The 21,937-nt window shown below is 41.7% G+C and overlaps 1 protein-coding gene across 1 annotated transcript in view; it reads right to left on the bottom strand.

Moving 5' to 3' along the window:
• Nucleotides 1-13,512: 13,512 nt before the first annotated feature.
• The window catches only part of mtnr1aa (melatonin receptor 1A a), a 42,756-nt gene continuing 34,331 nt past the window's right edge, over nucleotides 13,513-21,937 (bottom strand). Inside the window, exon 2 of the mRNA XM_058072202.2 lies at nucleotides 13,513-15,725. Coding sequence (XP_057928185.2) covers nucleotides 14,857-15,725 — 869 coding nt within the window. The 3' untranslated portion in view covers nucleotides 13,513-14,856. The remainder of the gene's footprint in view (nucleotides 15,726-21,937) is intronic.

The following is a 21,937-nucleotide window of genomic DNA, read 5'->3' on the forward strand; positions in this document are numbered from 1 at the left end:
GACAGTATAAGACTTTGGATGACTACAAAGCGCCACATTATGAGAATGGAATCCCCAAATGAGGACCAATGAGGCTCACGTGCATCAAGCGGCTGAAAATATCCTCTGAAAGACAAATACAAATAGAAATAGAAACACCACAAAAAAAATCCAATAATCCTCCAAGTTGGCTGGGAAGGACTGATGTTGGCAGCGGAGGGGCGAAGCAGGAAGCCGGTTATTACCTCTGCCAAGGTACGACTCTCTGCCTCAGCGTGGGCTGATTTATGCGCATGTGTGTGTACTTTTTGATATTTTAACACGGATGCAAGGTATTCTTATAAGGATCTTCTCATTCAAATGTGATTTTAAAAACAAGCCTATTTAAAAAATAATAATGTATACAACTTATCTAAATGTGTAGGCAGTGCCACGAGATGCCGTGCAAAAAAACAAAAATAAGCCGGATCTGATCTCTTTTGTGCTTTTTGGCAGCAAATTGAACTGATCATGAAAAATCCTCTTTCCACATTCACATGAATCAAATCGATACAGTCAGCTCGGCTTGTCGTTTGGTCACCTTAGCTGCTGAAATGTCATCTTCACTCAAAAGTCCAGGTAGTTCAGATACCAGGTCAGATACCGCAGGTCAAACTATGCACATTTGGACAGGTTGCTAGGCAAAGTTACGTTACTTAAAAATACAACTATTGAATTCAATAATAATGACCACAACCCATATATGATTGACAGCCGGAAGGATAAGCTCATTCATCGGGTTCATCGGGTTCATCCAATCCATCGCACGAGAGGAGCTATGTGCTTACCTTGAAGTCGTGCTAGAGCTCCACCAGTGTACGGATGTATACGGTTTTTCACCCCAAAACCCAATCCCAAAGATGGAATTATACATCTTTGATAAAAAAGAGGTGATGATGCAAGTGCACACTAAAAGAGAGCATGTTTAGTGCATTTTGAAGATGCCAAAATGGTCACAAGGTGCCAGAAGTCCATTTTTAGAAGCACTCCGCATGCATTTTCTCATCTAAAGGAGCTCCACACCATTTTTATTTTGTGTTCTTTATGTTTTGGCATAGTTGTTTAGATATTTTGTCTAAATTTGTGTCAAAGTGAAAGTTGTGCTTGAAATGTATATTTTCACAAAAATATACTTTTTAGTCAGGAACTGATAGTTTCCTGAAACTTACCTATGTTCGTCTGCTGGTTACTAATGTTGATTTACAAACAAACCTGTTTTCTGATGAAAGATGGAGTCTAACCTTTAACCTAACCTCTAACCTAACCCAGGAATACTGGGCCCCAATTTTAATTAATTAATAATTCATTTTGGGGCACCTTGGAATTGTCCACCCACCCATCGCCAATAGTATTTATCATACGCAAATAGAAAAATGAATAATTCATCCATGTAATCAGTATGGCCGATTTCACTCCTGGTTGATCGGTATTGGAATCCGTCTAATCCCTCTAATGTAGTCACAGGGTGCAAAAGTTACTACAAAATAACAGTAAAACGAGCGCATCCTGAGTTCTGCCTAGCAACAAGTGACTAACATGGTAAAATAAACCTAATTGTTAATACTGCATAATGTTTTTGGTATGGAAATTCTAATGAAAGGAAAATGGTTGTTAGTACATGAAGAATACATGGAATACATGAAATAGTGGTAGCCTTTAGGGAGCTCCTGTATATACAGTAGCAGTATTGGCATTTCACATCAACACACGGAATACTTTAAAGGTTATTTGGCTATTTTGGAAGCATGACGGCGCCGAGCACAGCCCTTCCGAGCTCACCTGGTGGGCAATCCGAGCGTGACCGCGCAGCCATTAGTGTCAGTCACGCGGGCGTCGGCGAGCCCTCCCGGTGGCATCTCCTCGCCCACCTGTCTCCGCTAATCCCGCCCCGCCTCCGCGTCCGCCTCTTCAGTGGCGCCGGGGAATGGATCCCGGGCCCGGCCAGGTGGGCTGATGGCGGTCCAATCCTACCCGGCGGCCACTGGGGAAACAGAACAGGAGGCGCACGTGTGTGTGGTGGATTGCTGCTGGAAGACGCTTTAAAGTAGGACACACACAAACAGTATAATCCCCTTTGTTGTTGAGTGGGCAGCCTTGAGTGTCAAAGAGATGATATGCTCTCATCACGCTAAAATAACACAGGCGCTAAGTGCCACAAGTCACGTAATCAAGTAGAGTAGAACTCTGGAAGACTCGGCCCTCTGTCAAGGCCAAACAATCCCCAACATGTCCTTCCGACTTGTTTGTTGTTGTTTAACAGACACACACTGGCAGCTGTTGAATGCGGCTAAAAATCAGCCATATTCATATTCATATATTGGAAGGTTGTTTTATAGTGGTAGCTGTTCAAATGAGCAACGTGAAAGCCGCAGGATCCGTCACGGAATAACTGTTCATAACCGTCCAAACATGCAACAAAGAGTGGCGCCGAGCCCTTCAAATGTCCTTCCGATGAAAGGCGGGCTGCAACACGAGCGAGCTGCCGACTCTGCCAACTGCAGCCTCGCAGTCCACGGCGAGGCGACAAGGGGAGCACTTTCACGCACACACGCGCGGGCACGCGGTGCCTGCCTGGCAAAAGACAAGCGTCCATATTGGAGCATGACTCCCCGTGCAGGGCTGTGCTTAGTGACGTGCTGTAGCGCTGGCTTCCTTTCCCGGCCGATACAGAGTCAAACTTGGGGTGGTATCGGCTGATTTCTGGGTGGTATCGTTCTGATTTTCTTTCTTAATAATAAAAAGGTTTCACATAAAAACTGCATTTTGTGTTAAGTTGTGGCATCATTAATATTTAAGTTTGACAAACATGCAAAAATAAATACTTCAGGAAGGGGGTAAACACTTTCTCAAACCACTGGAAGTCAAACTCTCTCGTATATTTCCTAACTTCATTTCAGAACTTTCATGTGTCTGGAATATTTTACTTTAAAAAAAAAAAGTTTTATTTTACATATTTTTCTTAACATTAGAAGACATTTTAAAAATGATTTTTTTTACAAAATAATTATTTATTATTAGAAAAATCATTATTTATTATTATAAAAAATATTTATTATTATAAATAAATATTATTGGGATGTTAATTATTTTTCAATATTTATAAAATATATTATTAGTAAAATTATTTTGAACAAAATTAAATGTAAATAAATATATTATTTTTTATTATAAAATTATTTTTTATTATTATAAAAATATTATTTATTATTATAATTTTTTATTTATTATTATACAAACTATTCTTTGTTATTATAAATAAATATTATTGGGAATATTAATTATTTTTCCATATTTATAAAATTATTTGTCATACTTTATTTTGAACAAAATTAAACTACAAAATGAAATGTACTAATATGATCAATCCATCTTATTACCTGCACTAATGGCAAACCACTCAATAACTGCACTACTGTACTAATGGCAACCTATCAAGGGCAGATTCAGGTTGGCATTGTACTTGATAAGAATTTGAACTTACTGAGTCCTGCAGCAGAATGTGTTACTTCCATGCGTGATGTTATGTAAGTACGTGAGAGTTGCATCATTCCTAAACAGCATATGGGAGCGGGAGCAAAGAGGGCGGAGGGTGGGTGCCTGTTTCCCCCCCCCTCCCTTTGCAATCAGCCTGTTGTGCCGAGCGGCGATGCCACGATGATTAGTGTGTGAGGATCAGCTCGGCCTGTCCATCATCTCTCCATCGCGGCGCCCATCGACGCCCTGCAGAAATGAAAGCCAAGGGCGCCGCGATAAGACTGACAGGACTGAAAAATAAAAAGTATATATCTCTCACAGAGAGACGAGGCAGACGGAGCTGGATGGATTTAGGACAAATATGGAAGAACATATACAATACTGTAACTTTGAGAAGATGATAACGCCCTCCAAATATTGGGGTCATCTGACTGCCGTCGCTCACGCTTTAGCTCTTAATCTAATCTGAGCTGGGAGCTTCAATCCAGTCAGTCAAGTCGGAAGCAGCACAACAGCGCTATCACTAATCGTTAGCACTGACGTCTCGCCGCTCAGCAGGAATACGCGCTTCCTGTCGGCGGGATGTTTGAGGAGCATGTGTACCAACAAGACATACGTGATTTTATTTTTTTTGACTACATCATCAGCAGCGACCACCAGAGAGCGTGGGGACGGGGGGTGGGGATGGGGGCTGGGGGGTCCAAGTCAGCATTAGCTGGAAACGCAAGGTGACACGCTACAACGCAGCGACACGGCAAATTGCTTCAGTCCACCGGGGGCAGTCAAGGGCAAAAGCATTTACATGTGTTTATACTCTCCTCCAGGACTCTATTCCAACTTATTTACATCACAGTACACTTGACAAGGATTTCAAACTAAAAGTACTACATGATATTATATTAGCATCATGTCATTGTGTAGCATTTTGGAAAATATATATATATATATTTACTGTTTTAAGAATACATTTCGGCCGCCACGGTTTGTAATTAATTGGTTTCCCCACCGGGGCCAGTCAAGGGCAAAAAGCATTAACTGTTTTTTTTTTATTGTCCTTTCGGACTCTTTTTAAAACTGCTTACATTGCAATTCAGTAGAATTTCCTTCACAAAGTTGTACAGTCATCCCTCGCTTATTGCAGTTCATTAGTCCTACAAGGGAATTGACGCAGGGCAGGGTTCTTTATTTATAAATGGAAACATTTAATCATTTACAACCTTCTAAATATAGATTTAACATTATTGGAACCCTCCACACATGAAATAGCAGCCCTATAGTCACATTCAGAACACATTTTGGCTCGTTTAAACTCTTTTAAAACCGTTTCCACAATGTTTTTGTAGGTTGGCATATTATTTGTACAATTTCATATTTGGGCATTTAATGATCAACTAGAAGAGGATCTGTAATGAGTTCGTTTGTCCACTGGGGGCAGTAAAGCGTGGACATGTTTATTGATATTGTCCAATAGGAATCCATTTTACACAGTCCTCACAACACGTGACTCTTCGTTGTTAGGCAAACAGGAAACTTTCTACACAAGGCTTACTTACTTACTTTCTTTCTTACTTCAGTGAAGCTTTCTTTGACATGCATGTGTGCCTGCAGTCCCTGTAACATACAAACAATACCATTACTCTCTGTAGATGTACATTTCCACGCTAATCACAAACACCTAGCCAAAACAGGAGTAACGGCAACTAGCACGGCGTCGACTTACGATTAACGAGTACGAGTAATGATTCGGGTCCATTTAGGACGTCTATTTAGGTGCTGGTGTACAGTTACCCCAAGGCTGAAATGTTTTACAGCAAATACGATGTGTCGATAAGCTTTTTCAGACCTGTTTCTGTTCTTGCTAGCAGCCTGACGGAGAGAGCGGAGAGGAAACGTCAAAGATGGTCTAATAGCGACAGGAGCACTCACTGTGCTGTCATTAAAAACGATTATTCGCAGTGAAGATATCCCACTTTGTTAACTTTTTACCCATAGCTATTTCACTATTTTACCATACATTCTTCACTATTTATTGAGCAAATAGCAACTTATTTAAAACTTTAACCCACATATCATGTGAAACCGCCGTCTTTGGCCCAAATACACGTCACATTTAAATCTGTTTATGTCAAAAAATCAAATAGATTTCAAAGTAAAAGTAGTACTAAGCGCTATTTACTTACCACTATATATGTCCTATGTACAATTGCCCATTGTATAATTTAGCAGAATTTCATACAAGTGCATACTGACAGTTAAAAACTAATTTAGTTGCATTTAGAACAAAAAAAAAAACAATATACAGTAAAAAGAATATACAGTATTTAGGAAAAGGTTTGTAATGACTTGGTCTGTCCGCTGGGGGCAGTCAAGGTCAAAAGCAGCATTGTTTACAATGTATTGTAGGACTGTTTGCATCACAATTTAATCAGATTTGACACAAAGAGAAGTATTCTGTTTCATTTAATTTCATTATTTTGCATGACAAGTCATTTATTGTACTCATTATGTATTTTGGCTGAAGGTGTGTAATGAATACATTTGTCCACTGGGGGCAGTAAAAGGCAAAAGTAGATCTTCCGAAAATTGTTTTTATGAGAATTTAGCGGGATTTTATATAAATGTTGTTGTGAAAAAGTAATTTACTGCATTTTATCCGGCCCGGATAAAATGTTGAACGACTTTTTGGGTTGAATTTCAATAAACTCCCCATAAAACGGCAGCTAACGTCTTGTCGAGGAGTTGTGTTTTCATGTCTGTTGACTCCGGTGTCCTAAAAATAGCGACAGCATTTTCCCAGTCATCCTCACACCGCAGGAACGGGAACGTTGACGCTAAATAAGCCAGCGTCGCCTTCTTCTGCCTCGGAGGCGAAAGGCCGACGTCTCACCTCCGCGTCTGACGCTAATCATGCTGACAACATTCGGAGGGAAATTCTGCCGGCTCCTCGGTCATCGCTGACATTTCCCGCTTTGCCTGGCGTTATTATTTGCGGCCGTCTGGTGACATTCGCCGGCTTCACGTGCCGGCCGAGGAGGGGCTCTAAAAATAGCGGCGTAAACACGTTTTTAATATCCCCTACATTAAATATGCATGAGATTAACTATTCCGCGCCGCCTCTGCTGACTGACAAGCTTTGTTTCCAGGCTTCCCAAACATCCTTCCTGCTGCTCGCCGTCTCGTTTCTCACCAACGCGCTCCGAGGGACGGTCGTGAAGTATGACGCATACGGAGCCACGCTATGTCATCATGTGACCTGCAAAAAAAAGCCAATCGTGCTGACACACTCTGGCTTGGAATGAGGAGGACAGCATCGGCATTGTTGCCACGGCGACCCCGCATCACCTACATGCTGTGGATATTATTTCTATATTCATACATCGAAAATTAGTCCTGTTTCATTATTTTGTTGCTTCCTTTATTGTGTCGTTTATGTATTAGTTCTTCATAACATTTGCTTAGCTATTCTCGTTATCTTTATGTTTTCTTGTAGTATGTTTTTATTCTCATTATATTGACGTTATTCCGACAAGGCATGTCCAAATATGCCGATATTGTTCAACTTTCAAGTTCCGATATCAGCCGATGGTGATATGTGTAACATAACACAATTAAAAAAAAACCTTTTCCTTGTAATATATTTCTATTCTCAGTACAAACAATAGCCATGCCAAAATGTCGTGTTGCTGCTGGATGTTCACAGTATCCCGGTCATATTGTAAGTTTGTTTTCTTTTCCAAAAAGGAAAGTTTCAGCAAAAATGTACGCCACAAGTGCAGAGAAGAAGAGCCAGATGGACGCCCACCTGGAGTTCTGTTCCTTGGGTGATCATTTCACCGATGACTGCTATGGAGGAACACCATTTGGCTAAAGAGTACGCTATAAACACATTTTGGAAAAGGATGCTACAAAAAAGACGAGCCACAGAAGAAAGTAAGTTATTAGTATTTGTTGTATTTGTTAGTATTTGTTTCATCCCAACGTGGAGGCCTGTAACTTGTAGACCAGTACAAGTTCCAGTATCTATGGACCAACATGTTGGTCTGGCCTTCTTAAATCTTTCTATAGTTTGGAAATGACGGTAATGATTTTTCTAATGTGTTTTCCTTTCCACGAGCGCTAACGTAGAAGCAGTTTTATCAGAACAAGACAATGTATTTCTTCCAAATGAAGTATTGGAGTCCCAGCAGTGTGGGAGCAGAAGGCTGGTGTCTATTTTTAGAACTGCTGTGTTTGTTTGTCTTTCCTTGTGTTGGTACTGTGGCCATGCTGCTGTCTCTCCTTTCTTTGGATTTTCCTCGAGGTTAACGTGCTCCGACGTGGCACAAACGTCAGGACCGCACGCCCGGAAGATCGCACGCGAGCCCTGGCTGCGGCCGCAGCGCTGGGGGGGGGGGGACACAGCACAGTTAAAAATAGAATTAAAAGTATTCCAAATCCCTTAGTATTAAAGAAAACTTTAAAAATAATTGGAAAAAGTACATATGCAAACAATAAAAATTATTTGAATACAAAAACTTGAGGAAAAAATATCTGAAAAAAAGAAGAGAATAAAATATAAATATATATATAAAACCTAAGAAAAATACTACACATTGATTTTTTTTCTACTTTTCTGCAATTTTTGGGTGCTTTGACTAGGTGGCAATAGCCCCCGTAGAGCCAAAAAATATGATAAATAAATATAATAAACTACAATATTGCAACTTAACTGACACATGAAAAAATAAATACAAAAATATAAATAAATTCAATAATTACAGTTGACGAACTAAAAATGTGATACATAAATACAGTGGAAGTAAAAATGAAGAAATACTAAAAATGTATAAAAAAATACTTCCAAAAAACTGCCACAAAAATACTAGCAATAGAAAAGATTGAAATGACAGAAACACTACAAATACAGTACATGAAGTACATGAGTACATGAAATCCATGCAAAGTCCCCATCGGAATACAAACCTGATACGTACATCAATTCAAACACAATAAATACGTCGTAATTTCAGTGACAAAAAAAATACATCCATTAAAATTATCAAATTAATCATCAAATATTGTAAAATTGTAAACACATTTTTTGCCACTTTATTTCCATAAATTTACTATTTTTTCCTCCTAAATATACATCTTTATCATCATAAACTTACAACCTTATTCTCAAAATATTTCAACTTTTTTTCTCGTCATTTATTGACTTTATTCTTGTAAAATGACAGCTTTATTTTTTTTTAAATGAGGACTTTATTCTCTTAATTGGGAGACTTTATTTTGGTAATATTACGTCTTCCTTCCTGGTAAGATTGTAGCTTTATTCTCTGATGAATATGATCGTGTTGGTTTATTATGCCTCGGCATGACAACAATAACCTTGGAATGAAGAAAAGCAGATGTTGCCGGGGTACATCCTGTAGTACTTGTAGTATTTGTAGTATTTGCTTCCACGGCTTGCGTGTCTGTGCCGCGTGTGTTTTTGCCAAGTTAGTCATGTCGACCAAATGAAATCAGACGTAAATAATGCAGAGACGCAGACAAGCCCCTCCGCTCGCAGCGCTGACTTATTATTTATTTGCACGTCCTCACACGCAAAAAGGGACAAAAACTTGGAAGTCCGCTTCCAGTCCAACCTGGAAGCGCTCAAGTGTTGTTTGGCATCCCGCCGTGCCGCGTTGCTCCGTTTATGCGACACGCCAGCAAAATATCCACGTTCCAACATTTGACCTTTCACTTTCTCTTTTATTGGTGTTGAACGACGTGGAAGTCAACCCATTCTATTAATATGTTTACTGTATTGGATAGTGTTACTATAGGGGTGTTATTTCACACTTACAGGGCTCTAATCATGTTAAAAAGTGTATATTGAAGATGGTAAACAGGTTTTATATGTCTTATTTTCTTTTATTATGTCTACTGTATTGGGTAATAGGAGTGTAAATATGACTATAGGGGTGTTATTTCATGTCTAGAAGGCTCTAATAATGTAAAAAAAACATATGTAGAATATGGTAAAGAGGTTTTCTATGTCTTATGTTCTCTTATTATGTCTACTATATTGGGTAATAAGAGTGAAAAGCTGACTATAGGGGTGTTATTTCATGTCTAGAAGGCTCTAATAATGTAAAAAAAACATATGTAGAATATGGTAAAGAGGTTTTCTATGTCTTATGTTCTCTTATTATGTTTACTATATTGGGTAATAAGAGTGAAAAGCTGACTATAGGGGTGTTATTTCATGTCTAGAAGGCTCTAATAATGTAACAAAACACATGTAGAAGATGGTAAACAAGTTTTTAATGTCTCATGTTCTCTTATTATGTTTACTATATAGGGAAATAAGAGTGAAAAGCTGACTATAGGGGTGTTATTTCATGTCTGGGGGTCTCTTATGATGTTAAAAATTGTATTTACAAGGTCCTAAAGATGTTTTCTATGTCTTATTTTCTCTTATTATGTCTTCTATATTGGGTAATAGGAGTGTAACTGTGACTATAGGGGTGTTATTTCACATTTAGAGATCTCTTGTAATGTTGAAAAGTGTATTTAGAAGGGGGTAAATAGGTTTTCTATGTTTTAGAGATCTTGTTTTCTCTTATGATGTCTACTATATTTGGTAATATGAGTGTAAAGGTGACTATAGGGGTGCTATATCATGTCTCGAGGGCTCTAATCATGTTTCAGTGTATTGAGAAGGTGCTAAAAGAGTTTTTGATGTCTTGTTTTCTCATATTATGTCTATTATGTTGACTAATAAGAGTGTAATTGTGAATATAGGGGTGCTATATCATGTCCAGAGGGCTCTAATCGTGTTAAAGTGCATTTAGAAGGTGCTAAATGGGTTTTCATTTTTCTAACCAGCAAAAGATAATATTTGTAAATCAGGAATGCTACTTAGCGTGAATGGAGTAATCGGGGTGGGTTCTGGTAGAGATGAACGGCCACAAGGAGGGACTAGTGTACTGTGTATGTACTACTGTGTACATTACGGTGTCATGTCCATGAGAAGAAGAAGAACAATGAGGGAAAAGACGAGAGAGAGAGAGAGAGAGAAGAAGAAGAAGAAAAGCTGCAATGCAAACAGCTGCCAGACGTCTGCCTTCTTTTACTCCTAGAAAAGTTTGCTTTAATGACGCAGACGCCCAAAGCAATTAAGACCCTCTCTCTATATCTCCAGCTCTACCTTTCTATCTCTACCCCTCTATCTCTATCCCTCTATCCCTCTATCCCTCTATCCCTCTCTCAGTGTGTGTGGTTGAGCTGACTTTGTATGGATGCATGCCAACCTACTCAGGTACTAGCCGTAGGACCCCCCCTCCCCATCACTACCTTACTCACCATCACGTATGAACTGCCTCATCTCATGCAGCGTGTAGTAGTGTAGTGTGTAGTGTAGCGTAGCGTAGCGTAGTGTAGCGTAGTGTTGTGTAGTGTGGTGCAGTGTCGTGTAGTGTAGCGTGTGGTGTAGTGTTGAGTAGTGTAGCGTGTCATGTAGTGTAGTGTAGTGTCCTGTCGTGTAGTGCAGTGTAGCCTGTGGTGTAGTGTAGTGTAGTGTAGCATGTGGTGTAGTGTAGTGTGTCATGTAGTGTAGTGCAGTGTAGTGTCGTGTAGTGTCATGTCGTGTAGTGTGTGGTATAGCCTGTGGTGTAGTGTAGTGTAGTGTAGTGTAGCGTGTGGTGTAGTGTAGTGTAGTGCAGTGTAGTGTAGTGTAGTGTAGTGTCATGTCGTGTAGTGTGTGGTATAGCCTGTGGTGTAGTGTAGTGTAGTGTAGTGTAGCGTGTGGTGTAGTGTAGTGTAGTGTAGTGCAGTGTAGTGTAGTGTAGTGTCATGTCGTGTAGTGTGTGGTATAGCTTGTGGTGTAGTGTAGTGTAGTGAGGCATGTAGTGTAGTGTGTGGTTCCAGTCATAAAAGTGTTAAGTCTTAAGAAAATGAATAATACATTTCAAATTGAAAAAATAATGAAATAAATGTGTAAAGACGAACAAAATAAATGACACCCATGAATGAATAATAAAATGTGACAAAAAGAAAAAAACAATTTTGCAAAGAAAAGAATAAATGAATATATAAAATATGTACATAAATATCTAAGTACATCAATAAAAGCTAGAATTAAACAAATGAATAAATATGCAGAAAGGAAGAAATGAGTATAGAGGAAAAGTCCTAAAAATCCATACATGAATAAAAGAGTAAAAAGTATATATATATATATATATATATATATATATATATGTAGTACAAATACATAAAACGTTTAAGTCGGAAAACAACATTTGCTAGAATAAAAGCAATCTTTGGCCCACAGATTAGCGTGTAAATCCCCGGGATGTTTCCCATTCGCTGATGCCCATTCAAGCTTTTTCCCTTCCTGACACGCACACGCGCACGTGCACGCGTATTGCTTCTGGGATTAAAGCCTGAGAGGGGGATGGGGGCGGGGGGGGGGTCCTGTGGGAGTAGTGTTTTTATGCGTTTGTGCTTTGAGGATGATGGTCATCATTTGTTACGTAAGTCATCAGGATGCAGGATGGTGTTGTCCCACTAACCAGTACACAACACACACACACACAATGTACACACACACACACACAATGTACACACGTAGCCTTTTCTTCACAAGGACACAGTCGTGCCTCCGACACTAAAGTTTGTTTGCAAACAAGCTGGAAACGTGTAAAATATCAGCTCGTACCGGAGGCCATTTGTTGTACGATACACAGTCACGCCATGAACGCCCCCCCACACCCCCCCCTCATAATGAATACCAGTAGTGTGTACCTTCTAAAAATAACACCTTCAGTAGAAGTACAGCCCCCGTTTGAAGGCGCGCTTTGCCATTCTTAGCTGGCTCGTCTTCATCGACCGCGACGACGACGACGTGAAGTTGCCTAACTTAGCGGCAGGTTCAAACTCCTGTCACACTTTTAAAAACACTTCAATACAGAAGAGATAGAAAACAATATTCAAAGTTACTCGCAGCGAGGAGAGTGAAACCCAGTGACATCTCTTTTCAGGGGTCCGTACTACATGGTCGTGCAACTCTAAGGGGGGGGGGGGCAGTTGCACGAGCTGTATTTGTTTGTCTATGTGTGTGTATATGTGAGAGTCATTACTTTTATTATTTTATGAGTTCTTATCTTGACACATTCTTGCTGGATTAACATGAACATGTACAGGTTTGGCACCTCCAGGACCTGGGGGTCGCTGGGGGGTCTCTGATCAGGGTCACAGGAACATTTCTTCTTCAGAACATTCAAACACTTCCTATTATCTAAGCAATGGATATAAGGGTGATAACTAATACTATAATTATTCTATCTACATTTTATTCTAACACCTAGCACAAAAAATGAGCAGTTTGGAGTGAGGTGGGGGTGTCAGGTTCAAACTCCTGTGACACTTTTAAAAAACACTTCAATACAGAAATACAGAAGAGACAGACACAAACAATATTCAAAGTTACTCGCAGCGAGGAGAGTGAAACCACAAACCTAGTGACATCTCTTTTCGGGGGTCCGTACTACATGGTTGTGCAACTCTAAGGGGGGGGGGGGTGCAGTTGCACGAGCTGTATTTGTTTGTCTATGTGTGTGTGTATGTGAGAGTCATTACTTTTATTGTTTTGCGAGTTCTTATCTTGACACATTCATGCAGGATTAACATGAACATCTACAGGTTTGGCACCTCCAGGACCTGGGGGTCGCTGGGGGTCTCTTGAGGTGCCTTGTCTGGCACCCCCGGGGCCACCCGGCTGCAGACAGTAGTGTGGAACAGGAATTTGCTCAAACTAAGAAGAACATGACTCACCTTTTTGAAGACGTCGGGCAGCATCGGATCCTAAAGCGGAACAAACGTGTCCAAACAAGACGCCAAATAAACGGGCTCCCCGTTAACTGGGATGGCAAGCATACCCGTGAGGCCAGTCTCTTCACATCTACACATCATTCATCCTGTCAGACCCAGTTCTAGGGTTATCATCACACAATCAAAGGAAAAGAAACAAAATCACCACATTCTCTTTCAAATGTCCACTTTTTATTTAGCAATTCCTGATATCCATGCATACGCTATAGAACGGGATCACAGGATGGCAGAGAAGGGGGGGCATAGAGGGACCCCCCCTTACTAAAAGATATACTCCACTTAATGCAGGGGCTGGGAGGGGGGGCGGGGGGTTAGTCATAAGACGTCATCTGCGCTTACAGGCGGTCCCTCGCTTTACCGTATTCCGAGTTCCTACGTTTTGTGGGACATAAAATTCCGTGGTTATCCCTCCTTTATGGCTGTGATGAGGGAATTTCTACAAAGTAGGATTGGATAGAAAATATATATAACCATCTTCTACATACACTTTTTAATATTAGAGCTCTCCAGATGTGAAATAACACCCCTATAGTCACCTTTACACTTCATTAGCCAATATAGATGAAGTAATAAGACAAAATAGGCAAAAGAAAATATGTTTACCACGTTGCTATGCGGTTTTTAACACTCTTCATGATGCCCCCCCGAGTGAAGGAGGGCCACCGATATTGACAAATTAAAGGCGGGGGCCACTGTGGTGTTGCACATTTTGTATCGCAACCCATGTTAGAAAAGTCGATCTTTAGTCTGGAATTTTCTTCTTACACTCCATGTTTTTTTCCCCTCACGGTTTTATCCCTAAATATTTGGGAATAGACCCCCCCCCCCCACGTCATAATTTGACGTGACTATGAAACAACATTCTTTTGGATGATTATAGCTCATATTCTCTTAAAATGACTGCCATTTTCCTGTTGAATTTTATTTTTAATTTTGCCCTGGCGGAAGTGCGCCAATGAAAAGGAAAGACATCCCGAGCGGGGGGGGGGGGGGGGGTTGTGGATTCTGAGGGCTGTAACCAGGAGGTCTGGGAGGATGCGAGATACGTATTTCGTGACTTCGACTAAAAGCGGACTTCCGTGGCAGCCCGGAAGCGGAGGACCGCCTGTTGCAGAGTTTTCCCAAAGTCTGGTCTTGTAGGCCTCGTCTGGCTTGGCTTAGCTTAGCTGGAACCTGATATAGTATTTCCCTTTACTAATACATCTACGTTGTTGGATAGAAAAGTGGATACATCGATGATGATGATAATAGAATAATAAGGATACATTGATATCATCACCGTAAACCCGAACACGGGGACATCATGTAGTCACCGGAACTGGACCACAGCTCCAAAGTGGTCCAAAGCGGTCCAAAGCGGTCCAAAGCGGTCCAAAGCGGTCCGTGCAGCCCTGCTGTAGTGATTGTGAGAGCTCCGTTAGCACCGTGTCACAGTCTGCGGACAGTTGAGGCTTCTTTTCTTCGTATTTGGTTTGCTCTTCCTCTCGGTCCCTTAATGGCCGCTCAGACCGAGTCCACCTTGACCTGGTTATTGTTGGTCATGAGCGGCGACGGCTTGCTCTTGAGCCTCTCGCCGGCGTCGTTGGAGCTGTCCTGGAAGAAGATGCGCGCCGTGCACACGGACACGACGATGCGCTTGTACTCGCGGCGGAAGTTCTGGTTGAGGACGCCGTAGACGATGGCGTTAAGGCAGCTGTTGAAGTAGGCCATGAAGTAGCTGGCCACGAACAACCACTCGGGGATGAGCGGCACCACCACCTCGGGCCGGATGGCCACGGCCAGCCCGATGAGGTTGAGCGGCGCCCAGCACACGGCGAAGAGCACGAAGACCACGAACATGGTGACAAAGTTGCGCACGTCGTGCGGCGTCAGCTTGGGCCGGTTGTCGGGCTTGACGCGGCGCCGGACCTGGATGACCAGGATCCAGATGCGCAGGTAGCAGTAGGTGACAATCATGATGGGCAGGATGAAGTGGAAGAAGACCACGGCGATGGTGTACGCCGAGCTGGCCGACTGCTCGAAGGTGCAGGAGTAGACGCGCGGGTCGTACTGCAGCGAGCCCACGAACAGGTTGGGCACGATGGCCACCACCGTCAGAGCCCAGATGAGCAGCACGTAGCACACCGAGTTCTTGTCGCTGTACAGCTTGTCGTACTTGAGGCTGTGGCAGATGTAGCAGTAGCGGTTGATGGCGATGCCCGTGATGTTGAAGATGGAGCCGATGACGCTGACGCCCATCAGGAAGCCGCTGATCTGGCAGTGGACGTAGCCCAGGTTCCAGCCGTTGTGGAAGATGGAGGTCAGGACCAGCGGGTACGGGTAGATGGCCACCACCAGGTCCGCCACCGCCAGGCTCACCACGAAGATGTTTCCTGCAGGGACACGCACAGACGCAACGCCGGTCAGGTGAGACCAACAAATCCGAGACCATGCCGTTGCTCGCCGAAAAAACGGCGGATTACGACACAAACGTGCTGTGAAAAAGTCACCATTTTCACAACCACTGAAATTGTATTTGATTGTATATAAACAGGACGCGTTGTGTTCAAAGAATATAAGACAACCAAACATTTTGCCACTTTTTTGTCAAGGGAGACATCTTCCATCTGGTTCAATACGGCACCCAATCCTGACAGACGGATCTACATTCTTAACAGACAGATACGCAGGACTCACCCAAATATAAAACACCCAGAATATAAGACAACTATCATTTTCTGAAGGAAAACTATCATCTTCCATTTGGTTGAATACGGTACACAAACTTGATGATTCCATTATTTTAAACGGACAGTTTGAAAGTTGAGATATGCTGTACTCACCCAAATATAAGACGCTACAAATACACAGGGTGCAAAATTAGGCAAGGGTCGGTGACCGCTCTCAAGGTGTACCACGCTATGAAGAAGTCACCCTTTCAAAACCACCGAAATTGTATGTCGTGGCATGCTGAGAGGCAAAACAGGACGCGTTGTGTTCAAAGAATATAAGACAACCAGCCATTTTGTCACTTTTTTGTCAAGGGAGAAATCTTCCATCTTACATTTGGTTCAATACGGTACCCAAACCAGACAGATGGATCTACATTCTTAACAGACAGATATGCAGGACTCAGCCAAATATAAGACACCCAGAATAGGAGACAACTAGTCATTTTCTGATTTTTTGTAGAAGGAAAACTATCATCTTCCATTTGGTTGAATACTGTACACAAACCTGATGACATTCCATTTTTTTAAACGGTTTGACAGTTGAGATATGCTGTACTCACCCAAATATAAGACGCTACAAACACACAGAGTGCAAAATTAGGCAAAGGTTGGTGACCGCTCTCAAGGTGTACCACGCTATGAAAAAGCCACCCTTTCAAAACCACTGAAATTGTATGTCGTGGGATACTGAGAGTCAAAACAGGACGCGTTGTGTTCAAAGAATATAAGACAACTAGCCATTTTCCCACTTTTTTTTTTATCAAGAGAGAAATCTTCCACCTTATACGAGTATTTTGTTCAATGCAGTACCCAAACCAGACAGACGGATCTACATTCTTAAGACAGTTCAGATATGCAGGACTCAGCCAAATATAAGACACCCAGAATATAAGCCAACTAGTCATTTTCAGAAATTTTTTTCAGAAGGAAAACTATCATCTTCCATTTGGTTGAATACTGTACACAAACCTGATGACATTCCATTTTATTTAAACGGTTTGACAGTTGAGATATGCTGTACTCACCCAAATATAAGACGCTACAAATACACAGAGTGCAAAATTAGGCAAAGGCCGGTGACCGCTCTCAAGGTGTACCACGCTATGAAGAAGTCAAACCCACTAACACTGTTGTGGATTGTTGATAAGCAAAACAGGACATGTTTTAGTGTAAGAATATAAGACAACTTTTTTTGAGTTTTTTTCAAGACAAAAATCGAGCATCTTACATTTGCTTCAATACAGTATGCAAACCTAATTCTTTCTTCATTCTTTTTGTTTTTAATTGACAGTTCAGGTATGCTTTACTCAAATATAAGACGCTTCGAATATAAGACAACGAGTATTTACAAATTTTGGGGAATTCTCTGCCATTTTTGTGGCTCTAATTTAAGACAGAGGGATCATCAGTCGACCCCTCCCCTACCCAAAGTGATAGCTAAGCATCCATTCCACAAACAGGAAGTTAAGTAACCCCCCCATTGCCGCTTCCACGCTCCAATTATCGGCTAAAATGCTGACAGGATAGAAGTACAATAAAAGTAAGTGCGCCTCTTTTCTGATCTTTACGGTAAAGATGAAAGAAAGGCTGTTTCCCCGTCTTGGATGTAAAAACGCCGCAACATAAAAACACGGATGGTTGGACCGCACGTCTTACATGTTGGCACACCGAGCCCGCCGCGCGTCTGCAAAACGTGTCATTATCTCCTGGCGTGGGCGCCGTTTGTCGCGTGTCGCCAGGCCGCCGGGAGAGGCTTTTGTCGCCGCTGTCAGTCATGTGAGCCGGGGGGGTTGGGGGGGGTTAGGGGGGGGCTGAAAAGCCTTCGCGACGTGTGTGTGTGTGTGTGTAGGCTATTTCACTTTCAGTTGGTATCCGTCTGTCCATTCAAACGTCTATCCACTCGCGTACACACTATATCCAACAAACATGTCTGTCCATTCACACACTCAGCAAATCTTCAAACCCGTCTGTCCAATGTAAATGTGTTAGTCCATTCACGCAAATACTGTCTATCCATTCACATACCCACATTATGTAAACACGTCTATCCATTCGCGTACACATTGTGGAGAACAAACATGCCTGGCCAATTGGACACACGGACATTTGTTCACACACAATGAAAACATGTTTGTCCATTCACACACACACTGTACATACCAGAAACAGCTGGATGTCCATTCACGTACCCAATGTAAACACACACACACACATTACGCAAACATGTCCATCCATTCGTATATCCATCCAATCATCAAATTTGTCTGTCAATGCACAGGTAACGTAAACGTGTTTGTCCATTCACATACATTCTGTCTGTCCATTCACACACACTGCATGCAGTCAAACTAAATACTCCTACACACACCGTGTAAACATGCGTCTGTCCAGTCACACACACTGCTACTAATGCTACTAAAAACAGATGAGTCTGTCCATTCACGTTCTTAATAATGTCGGTCCGTTCACATCCACCACTAAGCTGTCCATTAGCATCCCCATGTCATCGATATCGATGTAAAACACACACACGCTAAACATCAAGTCAACGTCTGTCCATTCACATACTGCATGTAACGCAAACACAAGGAAGTCCATTCACACGAGCACTAAAAGGTAAACATGGCTAACACAACATGTTTATGTAAGAATCTATCCATTCATGCATGCTGCTACCTGCCGCTTTAGCAAGCTAAAATCAACACGCTAGCATTTCTTCCTGGAAGAAAGACAGGAAGAAAGGAATCCCAGCAGGTCGCGCGATGCGACTTCCCGCGCCCGAGGAGGATTTAGAGCAACCTTTGGCATCAAAAGACGCATTTAAGCTTCTCTTATACTCAAGAAAAATAGCCTGGAGCCGCCAATGTACCGCCAATGTAACACAAGTCTTGCCTTGATTTTCCCCACTAAAACAAGAGAATCCAAGTATTCCCTTCATCAACATACACGAGTCCAAGTGGGGGAATGAAAAGATGAATGTAATAAATAGAACATCATAAAAGGCACCAGGCCCGGAAGACAATCAATCAATCAATGAATGACATGATAAATGAATACAAACATCAGCACCTTGGTGCGTTTGGTCCGTACAACAACGGCAAGAACGGAGTGAGTCTCTTTGTCTCCGTGGGTGGAGGCGAAGCCGCTAGATTAGATTTATGGATTTTTTAGAAATAATTGTTTAAATTATTATTTTAGTTATTTAAAAAATAATAGATTTATAGATAAGATTTATTATTATTTTTTTAAATAATCTATTATTTTTTTAAATAATAGATTTATAATAAGATTTATTATTTTTTAAAGATTTAAAAAAAAATAAATCAATCAATTTAATAATAATAATAATCAATTTTAATTATTTAATTATTATATAATTTTTTTCCCATTATCAAATTATTATTATTAAATTACGGGATGCATCCACGGTTAGCTTAGATGCCCCCTGCAGGTGAAGAGAGCAGCCTTGGGCTCCAGAGCCACAGCTTGCCTACCCCAGCCCATTGAGGCTTCAGCAGTGAAGGCACGGCTTTAGAGAACATGACAGCTATTTGCTTCATCCATGTTTGGTCTTTATTGACGTTGGTCAATATGGGGGGGGGGGGTCAATATAGGGGTGCCCCCCCCATACCCCTAATGACCCCACCCAGGAGACCGTAATTTAGACATGAGGTCCAAACTAAGCCTAAGCCAAAACACAATGTCCTTCACAACCATCTCGTCCATCCGTGAGCATCGTGGCTGTAAGCAACCTCAGCTTCGTTATTCTTATCCCTTCCTTGTTTTTTTTGCACGGCAGCGCGCACGTGACGCCCACCTCCATGCGTCTCGGCGGGGATGTTGTTAGACCGGTGCTGAGCTGTCTCCTTCCGCTGGACTGCGCCGCATCACAACATCGTTAGGCCAATGTTTTGCGCTCGGAGTCGTGCTGTTTTCACGCCGCCGTGACTTTCACGATTGTGGCAGGTTCCTCTGAGCGCTGCCACCTTTGACCTTTGGCTGCTCATTTCTGGTTAGGTCAACAGCTACCAAGCCCACGATGAAAAGCAGCAAACTACGCTCTTACGTGAAATTCATACGCTTAGGACGCGATTCATGAGCTCCGCTGCAAAGAGGCTGGCGGACATCCGCCTTGGCAGCTTTAGGAATCAGCATTTAGGCATCATCCAAAATCTTCTTCAGGCACAACCTGATCTTCCGAGGCACACATGATTGTGTTCTATGGCGACATAAGATGAAGAAATACTGGACTCTCTTCTTTCATCATTTCAAAACATGTTCTACATTGGTCCGTTCTTCAGTGATCAACAGTAGAACATAGCTACGTTTCTGGGAAATATCCGTTCCCCACTAGAAAGGGGAGAAAACAACTACAGTATCATCCATGACCCAAAATCTGTCATCAATCAACCATGAATCCTCATCCATCATCCATCATCTATGATCCATCATCCATCATTCCATGATCCATCATTCCATGATCCATTATTCCATCATCCATTAATCATGATCCATCATCCATGTTCCATCATCCATGAATCATGATCCATCATCCATCATTCCATGATCCATCATCCATGATCCATCATTCCATCATCCATGAATCATGATCCATCATCCATCATCAATCATTCCATGATCCACCATCCATGAACCATGATCCATCATCCATGATCCATCATCCATCATCCATTAATCATGATGCATGAATCATGATCCATAATCCATTAATCATGACCCATCATCCATGAATCATGATCCATCATCCATCATTCCATGATCCATCATCCATGATCCATCATCCATGATCCATCATTCCATCGTCCATGACTCATGATCCATCATTCCATGATCCACCATCCATGAACCCTCATCCATCATCCATGAATCATGATCCATCATCCATCATCCATGAATCATGATCCATTATCCATCATTCCATCATCCATGATCCATCATCCATGATCCATCATTCCATCGTCCATGACTCATGATCCATCATCCATCATTCCATGATCCACCATCCATGAACCCTCATCCATCATCCATGAATCATGATCCATCATCCATCATCCATGAATCATGATCCATTATCCATCATTCCATCATCCATCATCCATGATCCATCATTCCATGATCCATGATCCATGATCCATGAATCATGTCTCTGCACTCCTGCCACCTGGTGGTCTTTGATAGCCTCAAACTTCTAGAAAACGGACTTCTTTTGGTCTGCAGTTGCATCTCACAGTAAAAGACGTATAAAACGTATGACTACCTCTCTGGGAGAGAGTGTAACATTAGCATTAGCATTAGCATTCCCTCATATCAGCCGGATAATTATCAGTGGTCAAAGGAGCGTGCAGCCTTAGTTATTAATATTAATAACAAAGCTGCTGTGCTGGAACCTTTCTTCTTGAAATATGTGCAAATATCCAGCTAGCATAGTATTAGGAATGGAACATCTTCCGTCTGCTATCAACATGTCTCGTTCAAAGAAGAGGGAACATGTTCCATTCCAAAACGCGTGGAGGTTATTCCACTGCTTCCTTGGATGCTGCTGGTCTGATGAGCGGCAAACTTCTTTCTTCTTTGAACGCCTGCAAAGCAAAATAAAGAATTCATGGATGCAGAAAAGCAAGCATTTCTATTCTTTTTCACGCTCGTTGCATCTTCTGCCACTTATTGATTGAAGATGCTGACGGCCCTGAAGGACGATGCTGAAGGAACATCTTTCCAATGGAGGCTCTAATAGTATTTATTATATGATTTCATATGATAACAATAAAGATAAGACAAAGAATAAAAATGGAGCAAGATAGAATGTTCCCGTCGGGACGTCCCAAGGGTTTCTCAGCATGTTCCAAACCTCA

The sequence above is a fragment of the Doryrhamphus excisus genome, linkage group LG9 (assembly GCF_037039965.1).
Source record: "Doryrhamphus excisus strain RoL-2023G ecotype Guam linkage group LG9, RoL_Dexc_Guam_v1.1, whole genome shotgun sequence".
Taxonomy (NCBI): domain Eukaryota; kingdom Metazoa; phylum Chordata; class Actinopteri; order Syngnathiformes; family Syngnathidae; genus Doryrhamphus; species Doryrhamphus excisus.